Source organism: Balaenoptera ricei, chromosome 5 (genome assembly GCF_028023285.1).
Source record: "Balaenoptera ricei isolate mBalRic1 chromosome 5, mBalRic1.hap2, whole genome shotgun sequence".
Lineage (NCBI taxonomy): Eukaryota > Metazoa > Chordata > Mammalia > Artiodactyla > Balaenopteridae > Balaenoptera > Balaenoptera ricei.
The window spans coordinates 139,218,467-139,235,970 of NC_082643.1; the positions used below are offsets into that span (position 1 = coordinate 139,218,467).

General features: G+C 57.9%; 1 protein-coding gene across 2 annotated transcripts in view; it reads left to right on the forward strand.

Annotated features, from left to right (window-relative positions):
* The first annotated feature begins 8,452 nt into the window (after positions 1-8,452).
* SORCS2 (sortilin related VPS10 domain containing receptor 2) overlaps positions 8,453-17,504 on the forward strand; it is a 506,781-nt gene continuing 497,729 nt past the window's right edge. For both annotated transcript variants that reach the window (XM_059923653.1, XM_059923654.1), the window contains exon 1: positions 8,453-8,926. In XM_059923653.1, the coding sequence (XP_059779636.1) occupies positions 8,453-8,926 (474 nt within the window). The remainder of the gene's footprint in view (positions 8,927-17,504) is intronic.

Genomic DNA, 17,504 nt, shown 5'->3' on the forward strand with positions numbered 1-17,504 from the left:
AAGTAGAAGTAAAGAACTACAGGGTCAGAAAGTTGGGGGAAAAACTGAAGTACTCAAAATCAAACAGATTTTTAAACTGCAGAACTTTTCCGTCCTTAATACGTACATGTCACGGGATAGACTCAGAGGCATTTCCTAAACCACAGGTACATTTCTGGAGGGTGTCTCATTGGGCTCGTGTCCTGCTGAAGTTCTTATGTAGCTCACCCCCTCGTTTCACCCGTTGGGAGACTGAGGCCCCAGGCACACAGCACTGAGTGGCCAGGCTGAGGCAGCTGGCTTCCCAGGGGGCTGCCCTGCGGGCAGAGGGGGGCCCCTTGAGTCAGGGACCCCCATCCACTGAGCATCTGTGGGACTTACTGCTCCGCCCCGGCCTCGGGGAAGGTTTCCATTATGAATGAATATGTGCTGCATCCCAGCCGGGGCTTTTGGGGGTCTGGACTGAGTCTTCAGAGTGGACTGTCACAGACCATAGATGAGGTGTGTGTGTGACACAGACGGGACTTACTGTGGGTGGTTCTGTCACTGTCCCCCGTGAAGGCCTTCTCTCTGCAGCGCACTCTGTAGAAATGCCCTTCTGAGCATCTTACAGACACTCATTTATCCGCACAACGACTGATGACCATTCTTATTGAACGCATGAGGAGACAGAGGCACAAAGACATTCAGTGACTCACCTGGAGCCCTGCAGGGCTGGGACGGAGTTCAGCTCCAGCCTCGCTTCCCGCCCGCACTCAGCTCATTTCCCCCCAGTGCACGCTAATTACACACTGATGAGGTGGGCGCGTTCAGACACAGGACGCCCACCTGTGAGGCAGGTGTTCCAGTGTCCTCACAGCGGCACCTGAAACATTACTATCAGCATCCTTGTCCCGAGGGCTGCCGCTCTCCAGCTGTGTGATCCAAGGCAGGTGACTTAGCCTCTCTGGGCCTCTCTGTTTCCTCCTCCGTTTCTAACAACAAAATAACGATGCACCCAAACACTGGCACATGGGAGGCAATTGGCAAGTTCTGCCCCCTCCCCAGTTCCAGTGAACCCTGGTGTGTGGGGCGGGGGGTGGGTGGCAGAACTTGCCTTCAACCGTGTGGGTGGGGCTGAGGGAGGCTGTGCCCCCCAGGGCTGGCTGTGTCCCCCCCGTTTCCCACCTCCCTGCTTTGGTCCCTAGACATTCACTGGGCTCCTACTGCAGCCCAGGGCCTGTGCATTTGGCTTCAGTGGTAAGACTCCGGCCTCTGCCATCTTCCCCAAGGATGGTTTCTGTTTGGTTGTATGTCACTCCCAGGTCCAGCCCTCCTCCTCTCTGCCCTGCCCACTACGGTGACCAAACTGGGCTCTGGCCCCAGATGGACCGACAGGGGATCCCACTTCCCTGGGCCCATGGAGGCTACTTTCCCAGCCTTCCCTGGTGCCCATCAGGAGATGGTCAGGTACTGTAGTGCCCCGAGGCCCTGAGGGCTCACTTCTGAGCCACATCCCAACCCAGTAAGAGCGGGGCATCGGGTGGCACCCCTCCCTGCACTGGCCAGCGTGGTCCCTGCCTCTGCTGTGTCTCCACGGTGTTTTGTGCAACATGGAGAGTGGGGACCAGCAGGGCTCTGGGTGGCCCCGGCTTAGCCCCACCGCCTGTGCTTCCCTGCTGCACGGGCTAGGCTGGTCACTGTCACGCTGAGAGCCTTGGTCTCACCGGGTATCCGTGGAGCCGACAATCAACCCAGCCCCACAGGGTCGGGAGGATTACAGATGTGAAAGCTGAGGCAGAGGAGCCTGGCCTGGGGAGAGGTGGGGGACCCCAGGCCCACCCCACTCCCCAGAGCTCATTGGCACATGCGGAAGCATGGGTTCGTGGCCCTCTGCCACCCTCTTGCTGCTGATGTAAACTTGGGCGAGCCCCTCTGCTTGCTTATGCTGTGCCTCAGTTTCTTCCTGTGTGAAGAGGAGATGGTGACGGACCCCTCCCCCCAGCTACGGGGCGGGGAGCAAGGTAACCCTGCCGAGGCCTGGAGCAGGGCTGGTGCCCCGTGCGGGGGAGGTAGCTGCGTCTCTGCTGCAGTGTCTTTGACCTGCTTGTCCCCATTGCTGGCGCTGGCCTTCCTGAGGCTGGGCGCTGGTTCTGCTCATCGCCTGGTCCCCCGACACCGTGGTGGACGCTCGAGGGACCGTGGAGCCTCCGCTGTCACTGGCCCTGCCCGCCCCGCCCTGCACTCAGCTTCCCTGGAGCTCTTCGCCCGCTGGTTCCTCTAAGGTCCCCGCGCTGTCTTCTTCCAGCTCGTGCCACACGCTGGTCCCTCTGCCAGGACCACTCTTCCCGGTCTCACCACCAATTCCTGTTTATGCCTCCAGGGATTTGGTCTGGTTCATTTCCTGCTCTCTCCCTGGGACCTAGACTCACGCCAGGCACACAGTAGGTGCTCAGTAAACATTTGATGAGCGGAAGAAATGAACCAAGCCGTTTGCAGGCACTAACTGTGCGGTGTCCATGATTAAAGAGAGCCCCGATGGCCGGGAGATGGCCAGTTGCCATCTGCCCTCTGTCCAGCTCGGGCCTACTGCCTGGCTAGCCTGTGACACGTCAGGGCTTCGGTGGCCCACAGCGCTGGCGCTCCGGGGGTGGAAATCCCTGCCACCACCAAAAAGCAACCACCTTCACCACTGCCTGTAACGCACCCCCGCGAGGCACCACCCAAGGAGCTGCCGCCCTTTCCTCCCCGTCTCCCCACCCTCTTGGGCTCGGGGCAGCCAGCCCACTGTCTCGCTGTGGGGCCTCGTCTTCCTCCTCTGTCTGGACGCATTTCCCTGCCGTCGCGGGATCAGACTTTCGTCCTGGTCCAAGTTAATGTCCCGACCAGCTGTCCCCACTGCTTTCTCCCTGCCAACCTGGTAATGTGGCTGTAGCGTTGGTCGATCCTTCTCCTCAAAGCCGGAACCTCTAACCCTTGTTGTTCACTGACAGTCATTAGGAGACTTGTCTGCAAGTCACCGCTGCCCTCCTGCCCCGGAGCAGGCAGAGAGCTTCTCAGTGTCGCTGGAGGCCGAGCTGGGCAGCTGAGGGAGTGGCCGGGGCGCCCCTCTGTGGAGCCCAGCAGCTCCCAGCACCCCAAAAGCCTGTTCCCTCAGTCTCCCTCCTGCTGGGTCCCCCAGTGTCCCTGGTGAGTATTGCTCATGATTCCTCGACTGTCTCTGAGACGGGCCTGCTCGGGGAGCCGCATCTGTTGGGCTTTGTCACAATTATAAAGAGAAATTAAAATATTATCACTAGAGACCTTTGATCATTTAAAAAAGCTTGAGACTTTTAATGAGCAAGCGGTCTGATTAAAAGTTGGAGTGACAAAGTATTTCTTCTGCTTTCTGGATGAGAGCATTGTCATGGAATGGGGAAGCAGGGGTGGATCTTGAAACTAAAAGATTTGGCCTGGGGTTCCAGGGGCCCCCCCTTACCTCTCAGGAAAGTCACTGTTTACTGTGGTCCAGCTGTATGCCAGGCACTTGGCATTTGTCCTCTCACGAATCCTTATAAAAAGCTGTGCTGCAGGCCAGGGGCTCACGGCTGGCTGCACATCTGCGTCACCTGGGAGCTGAGAGATGCCCCACGGAGACGGTGCGGTCAGGAGTGGGGCTTGGGCATCGGTATTTTTCTAAAGTCCTCCAAGTGATGCGAATTGTGCAGCCTGGGCCCAGAACCATTGGGTGTGTCAGAACTACCCAGAGGGCGTGTTGGACACAGATCGGGGCCCCACCCCAGAGCTTCTGGTTCAGTAGGTCTGGGGTGGGCCCAGAAATCAACCCATTAATGCAGATGCTGTGGGTCCAGGGATGACACACGGAGAGCCACCGAGTCAGGGCCGTGCTGGCCCCATTTCACAGGTGAGGCAGTTTATGAAACAGAGAGGTGAAGTTGGGCCACGCTCAGGACCCCCAGTTGGTATATGAAGACGTGGGCCTTTGAATCCTTTGGGTAAATTACTGCCCCCTGTGTGCTTTCACCTTCCTCACCTTTAAATTGGGGAAAACAGTACTTACCCTCTGTGGGAGTCAGAGGTTCACTGGGTTCTTCCATCAGGAACAGTGCCTGGCCCAGAGGAGGCGCTCACGTGGCAGTCTCAGTTGTCATTGGTACTGTTACCTGGAAGGATGAGTTGAGCACCCCCTCTGAGCAGAAGGGCCAGGTGGCGGCTCCCCCTTCCTTTAGGCCCCCAGACACCTCCCTGGGATCGCCCACCTCCCTGACGTCCCTGTTCACCTGTGCGCCTCCCCCATCACACTGTGAGCTCCCCAGGAGCAGGACCAGGCCTGATTCGGTCTGGAGCCCAGTGCCCTGCATGGGGGCGAAGAGGGAGGATGAGTGGGGCTGGTTTCCCCGTCTTAGGATCTTGCTGTTGTGAAGAATCAGGTGTTACAGACCTGGGGAGGGTTTAATATTTATTTCACGCACGCACCCCGATGCCAGGCGCTGAACCCCGGCTTCTGCACGTGGCCCGCCTCCATGTGTTCATGCCCAGACACCTGCTGAGCTGTCGGCCACCTCGGTGGGTGCCGCAGACACTGCCTCTGTGGCCTCCGGAGACCCCACTGCACCGGGGGTGTCAGACAGGATGCCTGATGGAAGCTCTCCTTTGCTGTCTACACTTGCCTGCATCTTTCTCCTGCATCTGCGTCCCTGAGTCCCTGATGTGGGTCACTAAGGAGGATGAGCGCAGGGGGTAGGGGGGTGAGCGCAGGGGGTAGGGGGGTGAGACTGAGGTGGGGAAGGCGCCCGGAAGCGGGCTTCCCTCCACTCCCGCCTCCTCCGTCGCTGCCCACTGCCCGTGCCCAGCTGCCACAGCCCCTCTCTTGTCCTGCACAGTCGTGTCCTAAGTGCCTTCCTGCACCTGTTCTCCTGGCGGCCAGAGTGATGCTGTAAGAACGCTGCTGGTCTCACTCTCCTGCCTGAAACCCTCCAGAGGCTTTGCAGCGGTCTGTGAATACAAATCAAGCCCGGCAGTTCCTCCTCTGAATACCCAGCTGCTCTGGGCCGGGCTGGGGCTCACGTGCTCCCCCTCTGCTGGGATGGCTCTTCCCGCCAGGCTCATGCCGGGCCCTCTGCCTCTCAGCTCCAAGTTACCTGGCCCCCAGCACCTCCTCAGCGCCATCGCACACCTGCCTTATTTTCTCCTGGGTTCGTAGCACTGTCTAGGTTTTCCCCCGGATCTGTCTAGCTGCATGAGGACGGACGCTCCTCCCCAGCACAGGGAACTTGTCTGTCGCCCTCATCACTGTGTTCCTGGGGGTCCAGTAATGTTTGTGAGCTGAGAGATCCGGGGAATCACAGCGTCTCTGGATTTGGATTCAGAAAAGGGATGAATCAGTCCTGCTCTTCCGAATGCCTTGTGGCCTTATTAGGGCAGAGGCAGCCAGTTGTTCTGGAAAGAGCACTGGTGAGGCATTGTGGCATCTGCATTCCAGACCTGGACCCTCTCCCCAGTTTGTTGGGACATTAACCAAATCACTAATGATGTGGCCTCGGTCTGAGCCTGGGGGTGATGTGTGTTCACATTACCTCCCTGCCTGGCTGAGCTCTCCAAGCCTCAGAGGGGTAACATGCACAGATGGCAAGTAATGAGGGTGGGGCAGAAAGAGCGCCACCCTGGGGCCAGAAAACGTGCCTGGAGTCTGGCCTCTGACTCTGGCCAGGTGACCTTGGGCAGTCATCACTCTGAGTCTGTTTCCGTGTCTGTAAGATGGGGACAGCCTGATGGTGAGAGTTAAATATGATAACCTGCAACATCACCCACCCGAAGAGCAGAGGCCCCCATCTTCTTTTCCAGGACACAGCCAGTCCCTAGGAAAGTGGCCAGCACATAGTAGGTGCTCGATGATGTGTCACTGTCAAGTTTTCTTGAGGACAGTACTTGGAGGCCTTCCTTTATTTATAGCTACTTTATTTATTTATTTATTTATTTATTTATTTTTGGCTGTGTTGGGTCCTCGGTTCGTGCGAGGGCTTTCCCCAGCCGTGGCAAGCGGGGGCCACTCCTCATCGCGGTGCGGGGACCACTCTTCATCGGCCGTGCGCGGGCCCCTCACTATCGCGGCCCCTCCCGCTGCGGGGCACAGGCTCCAGACGCGCAGGCTCAGTAGTTGTGGCGCACGGGCCCAGCCGCTCCGCAGCATGCGGGATCTTCCCAGACCAGGGCTCGAACCCGCGTCCCCTGCATTAGCAGGCAGACTCTCAACCACTGCGCCACCAGGGAAGCCCCTTTCCTTTATTTAAAAACAAGACAAAACAAAACAAACAAACAAACAACTGGAAGAGACCTTAGAGACTGTGCAGCCCCCTTCCCTTTACAGCTGGGGAGACGGAGGCTCAGCCAGCATCAGGGAGCCTCTTGGTGAATTTGTGTCTAAGGTGGGACAGACCCAGCTCTTTCCTGACCGCTGTGCAGCGAGCACCTTCCCGCCAGCCACTGTCTGCAGTGTTGGTTTGCTTGTAAGCGTCTTTTTAGTGCCCGCCTGCCACTTTGTTTCGTCTCCCCTCCCTTCAGCCCTGCACTGACCCTGTTCTGTTCTTCTCTGCTCCCTGTGCTAGACCAGATGTTCCCACAGCTGCTGGCTCCCCCTTCTCTCCCGACCCTGGGCCTGAGCTGGAGATTTAGACTCTGACAGATTGGGGATTTACACCACGGAGGGGGCGAGGGCACATTCCAAGGTAGGAGACTTCATAGGTATCCAGCCAAGCCCCCGCCCCCCACCCCAGCGCTGGGCAGAGGGCAAGCCCAGTCTGTTATTGGCTATGAATTCCGGGTGAGCCTGGGTGAGCGAGCAGAAGAGAAGGTGCTGGGTGCTTCAGCTCTTTGGGGGCCAGCGGGAAGCCCCACTGTCTGTCTTTCCCAAATGTTTGAGCCTTTGCTCCTCTGCCCCGTTAGGCTCTCTCACGCTGCTCTCTCTCTCTCTCTCTCTGGAGCAAAGAGACCCAACTGGGAGGTGAGTGTGACAGGGATGCTGAGCCTGAGGATTTTTTAAAAAAATTTATTTATTTTATTTATTTATCTTTGGCTGCGTTGGGTCTTTGTTGCTGCGCACGGGCTTTCTCTAGTTGCGGTGAGTGGCGGCTACTCTTCGTTGCAGTGCCCGGGCTTCTTATTGTGGTGGCTTCTCTTGTTGTGGAGCACGGGCTCTAGGTGCGTGGGCTTCAGTAGTTGTGGCATGCGGGCTCAGTAGTTGTGGCTCGCGGGCTCTAGAGCGCAGGCTCAGTAGTTGTGGCGCACGGGCTTAGTTGCTCCGTGGCATGTGGGATCTTCCCGGACCAGGGCTTGAACGCATGTCCCCTGCATTGGCAGGTGGATTCTTAACCACTGCGTCACCAGGGAAGCCCGAGCCTGAGGATTTTTATCCAATGCGGGGGCCACTGGGGAAGGAGGAGGCGGGGTGGCCCCTGGCTGAGGATGCACAGCTGACTCTGACCCTGGCCTTGCCTCAGAGAATCTCCTGCTCCTGTGTCTTTTCCCTGAGGCCAGTGCGGTGCACATGGTGGGTGCTCAATGAAGTTATATTGAAATCTACCTAAAGCAGGTTCATGACCTTGGGTGGGGACTTTGTGCGCTGAGCCTCTGTTTCCCCAACTCTGCACCGTGGCCTGCCAGGCTCTGAATGGGACCTTGCCCCACACCCTCTCCTCACCCAGGCGTCTGTCCTTATGTTCAGGGACTGTCCCCTTGGTGGCCCCTGGGGTTGGGACATAAAGCCACTGTCTGCAAGTCCTGAAGCCTAAGCCACAGGAGTGGCTGCACCCGTAGGTCATCTGGAAGCTGCCTTAGCGTATTCGCAGGGCCTTCCGGCTGCCTAGAAGGTCTCCTCCTCACCCTCGAGGAGCTAGGTCCTGTCTCCACTGTTTCTCCTTCAGAGGCTCCTACCGGAGACCACCTCCCCACTTACGGTCTGGCTTCATTCTGGTTCTCTGGGGTGACTTTGTCCGTGAACGTGTCCACTTAGGTGTGGTCGTTCTCCCACATCAGACTCTCAGCAGCGGGAACAGGCACCTGGCTGTGTTTACCCCTATGTCCCCACTGCCTGGAACTCGGCTGGCCCAGAGTAGGTGGTCAGTAAACACAAGAAGAAAGGGCGGAAGGAAGGCAAGAGGGCGGGAGAGGAGGGAAGGAGCAAGGGAGGAGAGGGGTCTGTGGCCTGTGGCCCTGGAGGGTGGCGGCCTGTTCCAGGACCTCCGGCCGCTGGTTCCTGAGCGGCTGGCGCTCGCACGGGCGGGCACGGCGCCGACCGGCAGGTGGCGGTGCGCCCTCGGCTGCGCGGGCGGCGGCGGCGGCGGAGCGGCGAGTCCCCTCCTCCCGCCGGCTCCCTCCCCTCTCCGGCTCCTTTCTCTGCGCTCTCGCTCGCGCTCCCCAGCGCTCTCCGCTCTCCCGGCCGCGGTCTCCCTCGCCCGCGCCGCCCCGCCGCCGGCCCCGCCGCCGCCCCTCGGCGACCATGGCGCACCGGGGACCCCCGCGCGCCCCGAAGGGCCCCGGCCCCGCCGCCCGAGCCCCTAGCCCCCGGGGGCCGCCGCCGCCGTGCTCGCCGCGCTCGCGGCCGCTCCTGCTGCTGCTGCTGCTGCTGGCCGCCTGCGGGGCGGCGGGGCGCTCCCCCGAATCCTGGCGCCTGGGTCCCCGCGCCCGGCTGACCCGGGCGCCGCCAAGCCCGCCTGCGGGGCGCGCGCTGCCCGGCGGCGGCGAGGACCGGCAGGCGCGTGGCGCGGAGCCCGGCGCCCCGGGTCCCGGTCCGGCTCCAGGTCCCGGCGAGGACGGCGCCCCCGCCGCGGGCCAGGAGCGCTGGGCACGGGCGGCGCCGGTGGCCGGAGCGGCTTCGCGAGCGCAGGTCTCACTCATCAGCACGTCGTTCGTGCTCAAGGGGGACGCGACGCACAACCAGGCGATGGTGCACTGGACGGGCGAGAACAGCAGCGTAAGTGACCTCCGCGCGCCCCCCCCCACCCCGGGCCCTGCCCCGGACACCTCGGAGCCCCCACTTCCGGACGGCCCCGCGGTCACCCCGGGCATTCTCGGAGACTTGGGGACGCGAGTCACCTCGGCGGCGCCCCTGCTGGCCCCTGGCCACTGGTTACTTGGGAACCAGATACGTGAGCGCCCTGCCTCACCGCGGGGGGCATTTCCACTGATTGCCGGGACCCTGAGCCACCTCAGGGGCGGCCCCACTGGCCTCCAGATCGCAGGTTGGGGGGGGGGGGTTGTCTCCGGAGGTTTCGGGACCCCGGCCACCGTGGGGCGCCCCCAGGCCCTTTAAGATCACTCACAACTCGGTGTTGCGCCTCGATCGCCTTCAGACTCCACCCGGTCCACCCAGCGTTGCTTTGGGATTTTTGGTTCCAGGACCCTCTCCACCTGGTGTACCCGGGACCCCGCTCGTGGCACCTCCACGGGCTCTAGGACTTCCCCGGTCAGCCCGGCGTCCGATTCTGGGACCCTCGATTCTGGGGCCACCTCTCTCCCCGCGTTCCCGTGGTGCGACCCGCGGCTGCCTTGAGGACCCGCCGCCGGACACACCTGGATGCGCCGGGATCTGCTTACCCACGGGGTTGGGCGCGGCGGCCAGCTCCGTGGGCTCCCTGCCCTCCCCCACCTTCGCTGCTACTTTGGCCTCGCTCCAGCTGGAAGTTCGACACCCCTTGCCCTGCAAACACGCTTCTGTTAAGGTCCTCCAGCGCCTCCTTCCACCAGCTCTGTGGGTCCTGCCCCTCTTGGATCCCGCCTCTTCCTTTTTGGTGGTGTGTCCCGGGCATGGGGATACCCTCATATTCTTCCCCGGGGGGTGCCACAGCGTCGTTTCCCTCCCACCCCGCTCTGTTCCCGCGGGAGCGGATAACCCGTGGTCATCTATCTTGGGGTCACCTGCCGGCAGCCCCACGTGGATCATCTCTAGTTTTGGGAGCGGGAGTGGTGGAGGGAGGTGGCAGCTGTGTGTGCGTGTGCGGTTATGGGGAGAAGAGGTGGGAGCCCCTCCTCACTCCTTTCCATCAGTGTCCACTCACTGTCCAATGGCTGACCCCTGACCCTTCTCCTTGACCAAGGCTTCCCAAAGTTCTGGGGAAGCCGCGTTGGGCCAGGGCCCCTGCATCCACTGGGAGTGGAGGGGCGGGGATGCAGGCGCTTCTCTAGTCACCGTAGGCGTGTAGCCTGGGCTGGGCGGCACTTTTACCCACCTCCTCTGTCTAGCCCCGCTTGCTGGGGGATTCTTCGGGAGAAGCGATGGGGCGGGTGGATGAGCTTGTTGGGGCAGGGGCAGCACTGGATGGGCCTGATTGGTCCAGAGAGCGGCGCCCTGCCGGAGCCCCTCCCCAACCAGCTTCTCACGCATGTGCCAGGTCTCTGGTCCTTGGTCACTTCTGCCATCTCCAGTCAGACTGGAAGCCCTGGGGGGAGGGGCGGGGCGGCGCTGACCCCCTGCGCTCCGCTGGCCAGCAGGGGGCAGGCAGGGCCCTGAGGGGCGGTGCTTTAGGGAGGGGAGCAGGCGCCCTTCCCTCGAAGAGCCCTTGGGGGGCCGTCCCCACGTACATCTGGAGAGAGGGGTCAGACCCCTGACGTGCAGCTGGATCCCGCCCTTCTTCCTTCCTTCCTTCCTTCCTTCCTTCCCTCCCAACACTCGGGAGCGAATCGCGTCCTGTGTACCGTGCGCTGTAGCTCAGGGGCTGCAAGGTAACCCGGATACCAGTAACTCAAAGGAACCAGTAAACACTATCAGTCAGACCAGTGGAGCCAGAACATCTAAACCAAGCCCCCTCCCCCCAGGTTGTTCCTCCAGAAGCTCACTCGTTTCAGCTTCGTGGTGAGGGGCGGTAGGGGTGAAAGAAGTTAGGGAGAGACACAGAGGGGTGGAGAGCAGCCTCCCAGGCGGGACCAGCACCTTCAGGGCTCACTGTCACCCAGCCCGCCCACCCCCATCCTGAGAACAGAGCTCCCCTGGAGAGACTGAGGAGGAGTCTGGGCCAGTGGGGCGGGGGCCCTGGGGGCAGGGCCTGGCAGAGGAGCCCGACTGGCTTTGCTCCTTGGGGACAGTGGCTGAGTTGAGTGACTCCTGTGTGACTGTTTCCTGGCTGCTGGCAGCTGAATGCCTGGAGGCGGGGCTTGGGAGTGGAGAGTGGGAGTGTGGGGAGGTGCTGACTTCTCTTTAGTGGGCGGTGGGGAGTCCAGATCCCGGGAGGAGCTTTGAGAGATGCAGCTCTCCCCTGGCCGCTGGGAAATGGGGGGCAGGGGTGGCTGTGGAGAGCAGGGCGTGGCCTGGCACTCAGCAGACAGGGGGCGAAGCCCGAGTACTCATCACTGTTACCGGCTGTGGTTCTGGAGACGCTGACCCGGCGTTTGGCTCAAGCACCTCCCACTTCGCTTGCCAGCCCCGCCCCCCCCCCCCCCACCTCACCCATTCTCCGGCGTGGGAAGTCGTGGAGACGGGAGATCTCGCTGGAAAAGCGCATCATCCTTTGACTTGGGGAGCAGGTGATGCTTGAAGAGATGCTTTCACTTGCCTGGGAAAAACTCAAGAGGAGTGAAAGCTGTAACCGAGAGCCAAGTAAAACCCTTTTTTCTAACCATTATTTTCTCAGCACTCCGCGCATGCGTTGCATTGTTTTCTCCGCACGTGAAGTGTCTCAGAAAGGCGCTTCGGTCCCCCTGGCAGCCACAGGGCTAAGGATTTTAGCCAGGGTTCTGCACTTGGTTCACCTCCGCTTGAAAGCACCATCTTTGAAAGCTAAAACGGAAAAGAAACTAACTTGAGGCTGATTTGCTGAGCAGAGTCTTTTAAAAATTTTATGTCATCTGATTTGCACAGGTATCCGAACCCAAGGAGCTACGCTCTGCAGATGTGCTCTACGTGAGCAGAGATGGTGTTTGCTTTACCATGTCAGGTGTTTTACAAAGTTAAAAAAAGCATTTGGAGAGGGATAGACTTTTTAAAATGGTATTTTAGAGCATCTGCAGAAAGGAATGGCAGGATTCGAGCTTATTCCAGGACAGGCCCCGTCGCTGTAGCACTGAGAACATATGTGCATTTTCCTTCCAAAGGCTTGGTTTCTTCCCGCTCCCATGGAGATACAGAAGGGGACTTGCTTGGAAGTTCAAACACTGCCTTTCTGTCTGCTGTTTAGCTGTAGAAATGAATTGTTAGGTGTGAAATGAATGTTTCATTGAAACCAACTGGTGTTACCTTCGATGGATCCAGAACGGGTCATGCACAGAGGCTCCAGGTTCTGGGTCTCCCGAGCTGCCCTCAGAGGCAGAGGTGTGATTTGGAGACAAGTATGACAAGTGTGACAGAATGCAGGTCCCTGCCTCCGAGGTCAGGGTTTCATGCTACCCCAATGGGATGGTGCTGTGCCCTGTCCCAATTTTACCATTTCTGGGAAATCGCGTGCTTGTTATACTTAAGTACAACTCACCTGTACGCCTTCCCTCACGGCACTGGAACTTCAGCTTTGATGCGTCAGTGGACTAGAATGTGAACTTCCTGCAGCCAGGCCCAGTTGGTTCAGTTTTGTCGCTGGTGGTCAGCAGATCGGCATGTCCCCCACTCCCGCCTCCACATCTGCTCTGTGCTGTTCTGCAGGGTTGAGGATGTCGAGGGGAGCTGTATGCAGAGGTAATTCTGCCCTGACTATTCATGCTCTCTGCTCAGGGATCTTCAGGAACCTGATATTTGTGCATATTTTATACCCAGAGAGCCAGAGCTCCAAATCAGAAGCATGGAGCTTCTGAAGGTGTGAAATGGGTCACACCTAACACAGCTGTCAGATGTCAAGTTCCTTGAGGGCAGGTGTATTAGCCTCCTCGAGCTGCCACAACAAAGTGCCACAGACTGGACGGCTTTAACAGCAGAATGCATTCTCCATTTTAGAGGCTGGATGTCCAAGATCAAGGGATCAGTAGGGTTGGTTCCTCCTGAGGCCTCTCTCTTTGGCTTATAGATGGTTGTCTTCTCTTTGTGTTTGTGTCCTAATCTCTTCTTATAAGGACACCAACCATAGTGAATCAGAGCCCACTCCAATGGCCTCATTTTACCCTAATCCCCTCTTTAAAGACCGTATCTCCAAATATAGTCACATCCTGAGGTCCTGGGGGTTAGGACTTAAATATATGATTTGTGGGGGGCGGTGAGGGGGTCACAGTTCAGCTCGTAACAGCAGGGAAGGGGCCTCAATTACTTTTGCATTCCCTGAGCTTAACGCAGGGGAGCTCAGAGTAGTCCTGTGGGGAAAAAAGGGATGGACGTGAACAGTTGGGATACGAGGGGTGAGCACCATCTTCCCCAGTGGGGAAATCAGGGAAGACTGCATGGAAGAGGTGGCATCAGGGTGGACTTATGGAACGAGTAGGGGGAGCATATGGGAGATGGAGAGGAACGTTCTGGGGGAGGAACTGCTTGAGCAGGGTCTGGGAGGTGGGAATCTGAAGGTATGTCTGTGTCATACACAGAGACAGTGAATGCATTGTGTGTGGAGAGAAATCAGAGGAAAGAAGTTCGGAAAAAACTGGTTGAAGTCCACTCCTAATGGGTCCTAAATATGAGGCTGAACAGCCTAGCGTGGCAGTGCGGGGTGGTGGTTATTGGTGCTTGAGCTTCAGCCTGCCTGGGTTTGTACCCGGCCCCGCTCCTTTCTGGCTCTGAGATTTGGGGTGGATGGACTGAACCCTCTGGGCCTCAGTGTCTTAGATTTGGGGGAAGTGAAGGCTCATAGGTCTGTCTGTGGTGCAGGTTCAGTAGGATAGTCCACGTAAAGTGCTCGGACAGGGTCTGGCCTGCAGCAGGTGCCCAGGGAGTGATAGCAGGGCTGGGCTGAGTTTCAACCAGTGACCCGGGCGCAGTGTGCAGGGTGGGCTTGGTGAGGGGCCATGGAGGTGAGACCTTGTACAGAGACTCAGGGAGGAGGCTGCTGGGACAGTGAGGCCTGGCCCAGGGCCCTGGAGGGGGGCAGAGGGAGGGAAGAGCAGGTCTGAGAGAGGGTTCAGGTGAGGATGGACAGGACATGGTTCCCTAACCCCCCACGGAGGCCTCACAGCTCACGGCCAGGCTCCAGCGTCCAGAGACCATGAAGGCCTTCGTGGAAAGCCCTTCCGGTTCTTTTTTTTTTTTTTTTTAATTAATTAATTAATTAATTAATTTTTGGCTGTGTTGGGTCTTCATTTCTGTGCGAGGGCTTTCTCTAGTTGCGGCGAGCGGGGGCCACTCTTCATCGCGGTGTGCGGGCCTCTCACTATCGTGGCCTCTCTTGTTGTGGAGCATAGGCCCCAGACGCGCAGGCTCAGTAGTTGTGGCTCACGGGCCCAGTTGCTCCGCGGCATGTGGGATCTTCCCAGACCAGGGCTCGAACCCGTGTCCCCTGCATTGGCAGGCAGATTCTCAACCAGTGGCACCACCAGGGAAGCCCGCCCTTCAGGTTCTTGAATGAATCCAGCGACAAAGCTGATTTGTAGCCTTGAGTCTGATGGCTGTGGTTTCGTGGTGACAGCTCCACTCCGCTCTTATGGGTGGGCTTGGTGGCTCCAAGTCTGCTGAACTTTCCGTGAGAAATTTCGGAATTCCAGGCCACCAGAGTGCGTGCCTCCCGGCGTTTTGGGGTGGGGACTGCGTTGGATAGAGCAGTCTGGCTCATGGGTGGCTGAGTTGTGACTGCTCAGTGCTTGGCTGGTGGGCCTCTGCCCCCAGATGAAGCACTTCTCTGTCGTGGCAGCTTCACCAAGGGCGGCCAGTGGCCACCTAGAGAGGGACAGAGGCAGACAGAGGTCACGGGATGTGGTGACCAGCACTGAGTGCCTGTCACAGTTGTTGCCAGGAAGCCAGCTGTGCCACCTGTCGGGGACCCTGGGCCTGGCGGCTGGACCAAGAATGATGAGAGAGCGAGGGCAGCCTGTGCTGTGGGACGGGTGACGCTCAGTGGGCACGTAAGCTCGGTGGGCAGAGCCTGGGGAAGTCTTGGCATGCAAGGCGGCAGTGTTGTACTTGGGGGTATGCTTGCCCTGTGCCCAGGGCCACCTAGGGCCTTCTGCATTCTGTCTGTGCCTGGAGAGATCACACAAAGTTTGAGAGCCCCAGGTGAGAAGAGACCTCATATTAGCCTTCAAAGCAGCGGCTTTCTAAGAGGGTCTGTTAGGTGCCGGAGTACAGTGACGAGCAAAATCACTCATGGCCCCTGTCCTGGCAGGACATTGGGACTGGACAGGAATTCATGACAGAATTCTGGATGCTTTAAGGATCTGTGCTGGGGAGGTCAGGGAGGACTTCCTGGAGGAGGTGATGGTCGAGCAGCTCTGAAGGGTGGGTAGCGTCAGTGTCACCTGGGCTGAGGAGGAGGTTGGGATGGTGAGACTGTGCAGGCTGAGGGAGAGGCCCGGGGTCCTGAAAAGCCCGGAGCACCAGGCAGAGAAAGAACAAGTCCATCAATCAAGAAGCTTGGCTCAAAGGCATAAAAACAGCCCTGTTAATAATGTTCCTGAACACATTGCACGAATCTACTTTTACTTGAATGAAGTGGCTATTTAATTTGTGGTTGCATGAGGGTTCCTGAGAGTGTTTTAAAGAGGTCATAAATTAACTTCATTCTTCTGCACGCCCCTTCAGATTAGAAGGCAGCCCAGTGCTTGCATAGGCCTTCTTCAGAGTTCCTGTTGTTTTAACATGTTATTTTATTATAATTTGTCAGAGGCAGGCTGAGCCCCCAAGGATGACGCCATGGGAGTGCAGAGCTGGAGCCACGAGAACATGCGCTGGCAACACGCTGAGCACCCCTGAGCGTTTCCATTTCGGGAAGACCCGGAGGGCGAGCTTGTAAACTGCCTTCTGTTTGGGAGCTTTCTCATTTTTCTTTTTTTTTTTTTAGCATCCGAAGAGTGAGTTATTTATAGATTCTTACCAATGGCCCTTTTCGCCCTCGCGCTCCTAATTCCCGAGTTTGCACGAGTGCTTTTTGGAGTACGGAGGGATGCGATGACCCGTGAAGCCAGCTGTTACTGCAGCCCTGTTCCTGGCCAGCGTGTGCCCAGGTGTGGACGCTCAGGGAGCAGGGGAACTCTGGCTCTCGTCGTGGTCACGGCAAGGTCTCCATCCCAGTATCTGCAGGGTGAAGCATGCGTGTGGGTCTGTCCCCAGCCTGCTCTTGCCGTGGGAGCCCTTTGAAAGCCTCATTCTGGGTGTGAGCCTGGACGCTGGGCATAGAACTGCCGTGGAAACATGCATCCGTGGCCCTTCCGGTTCTGCCCAGTGGATGGTGGGGATGGCGAAGGCCCCGCTTCCGCCCCACGCTGGTTCCCACGATGCGGCCACCCCTGACCTGCTCCGGTGCGTTGTATGAGCACAGACTCTTGCGACCTGTTCCCAGTCTCGCTGTGAGCTGGCGACTGACAGGCAGCCCACTGAGGGCAGCAACCACACCGTTTCTACTCCAGCCCCGTGATCCCAGGACACGTCCCAGGGCACACAGTGTGCACGTCATCTTTGTCCCGCTTAAGCTCTGTTTGTTGTTTTAAACGTTTAATAGGAGTACTTGAATGTGAGCTCTCACTGGAGAACCGGAAAGAAAAAAAAATTAAGACTCTGATGTTCTTTTGAGGTGGAAAAGTTCCTTCTTATTTTGCATCTCTGCAGTAGTCAAGTTACTGCATTTGCACAGAAAATTACAATCATTTAATTAGTTTCTTCTCACACCAGCTCGAAGATCTTAAAATAACAGCACCCTCCTTCCTTCGTGATTTTCTTGCAAAAGCAGATAATTTCCTGCAATGTTGAGCTCGCCTTGATTCCGACAGGGCACATCTCTTGCATGACGCCGTTTCCTGATGCTCAGAGATAAATTAAGTTCAAATTAAAGTCAGAAGAGAGCCAGGCCGAGTGTGGCTGCTTCTATTCAGATCACTTTTAATTCAGAAAGGGATCTTTATGAGCTTTCTGTGCATGCATATTTCTGAGGCGTCAGAGGTAGAGATACCATCTTCCAGGCCTTAGCCAGAGAGATGGCATTTAGGATCGCCTCCCTGTTTCTCCTTCGGAGGTAATTTTATCTTATAATAACAATTTCTCATTACTTACATATTGCTTCTGATTAGTAATAATGAAGTTAATAATCACAGCCCCCTTTTATGTGTCCATGGCTGTGCCAAGCTCATCACAGGGATTAACTCATTTAGTCCTGGAGACAGTCCTAAAAAAATAGATACGATTATTATATTCATTTTACAGACGAGAAAAGAAAGGTTCACAGCATGCAGGGGACTTGCCCAAAGTCACACAGCTAAAAAGGGTCTGAGATGTGATTTCATTCTTCACGCTTGAGCCTGACTGCTATTTTTTTTTTTTTATTAATTTATTTATTTGTTTTTGGCTACGTTGGGTCTTCGTTGCTGTGCTCGGGCTTTTCTCTAGTTGTGGCGAGTAGGGGCTACTCTTTGTTGCGGTGTGCGGGCTTCTCATTGCGGTGGCTTTTCTTGTTGCGGAGCACGGGCTCTAGGCATGCGGGCTTCAGTAGTTGTGGTGCATGGGC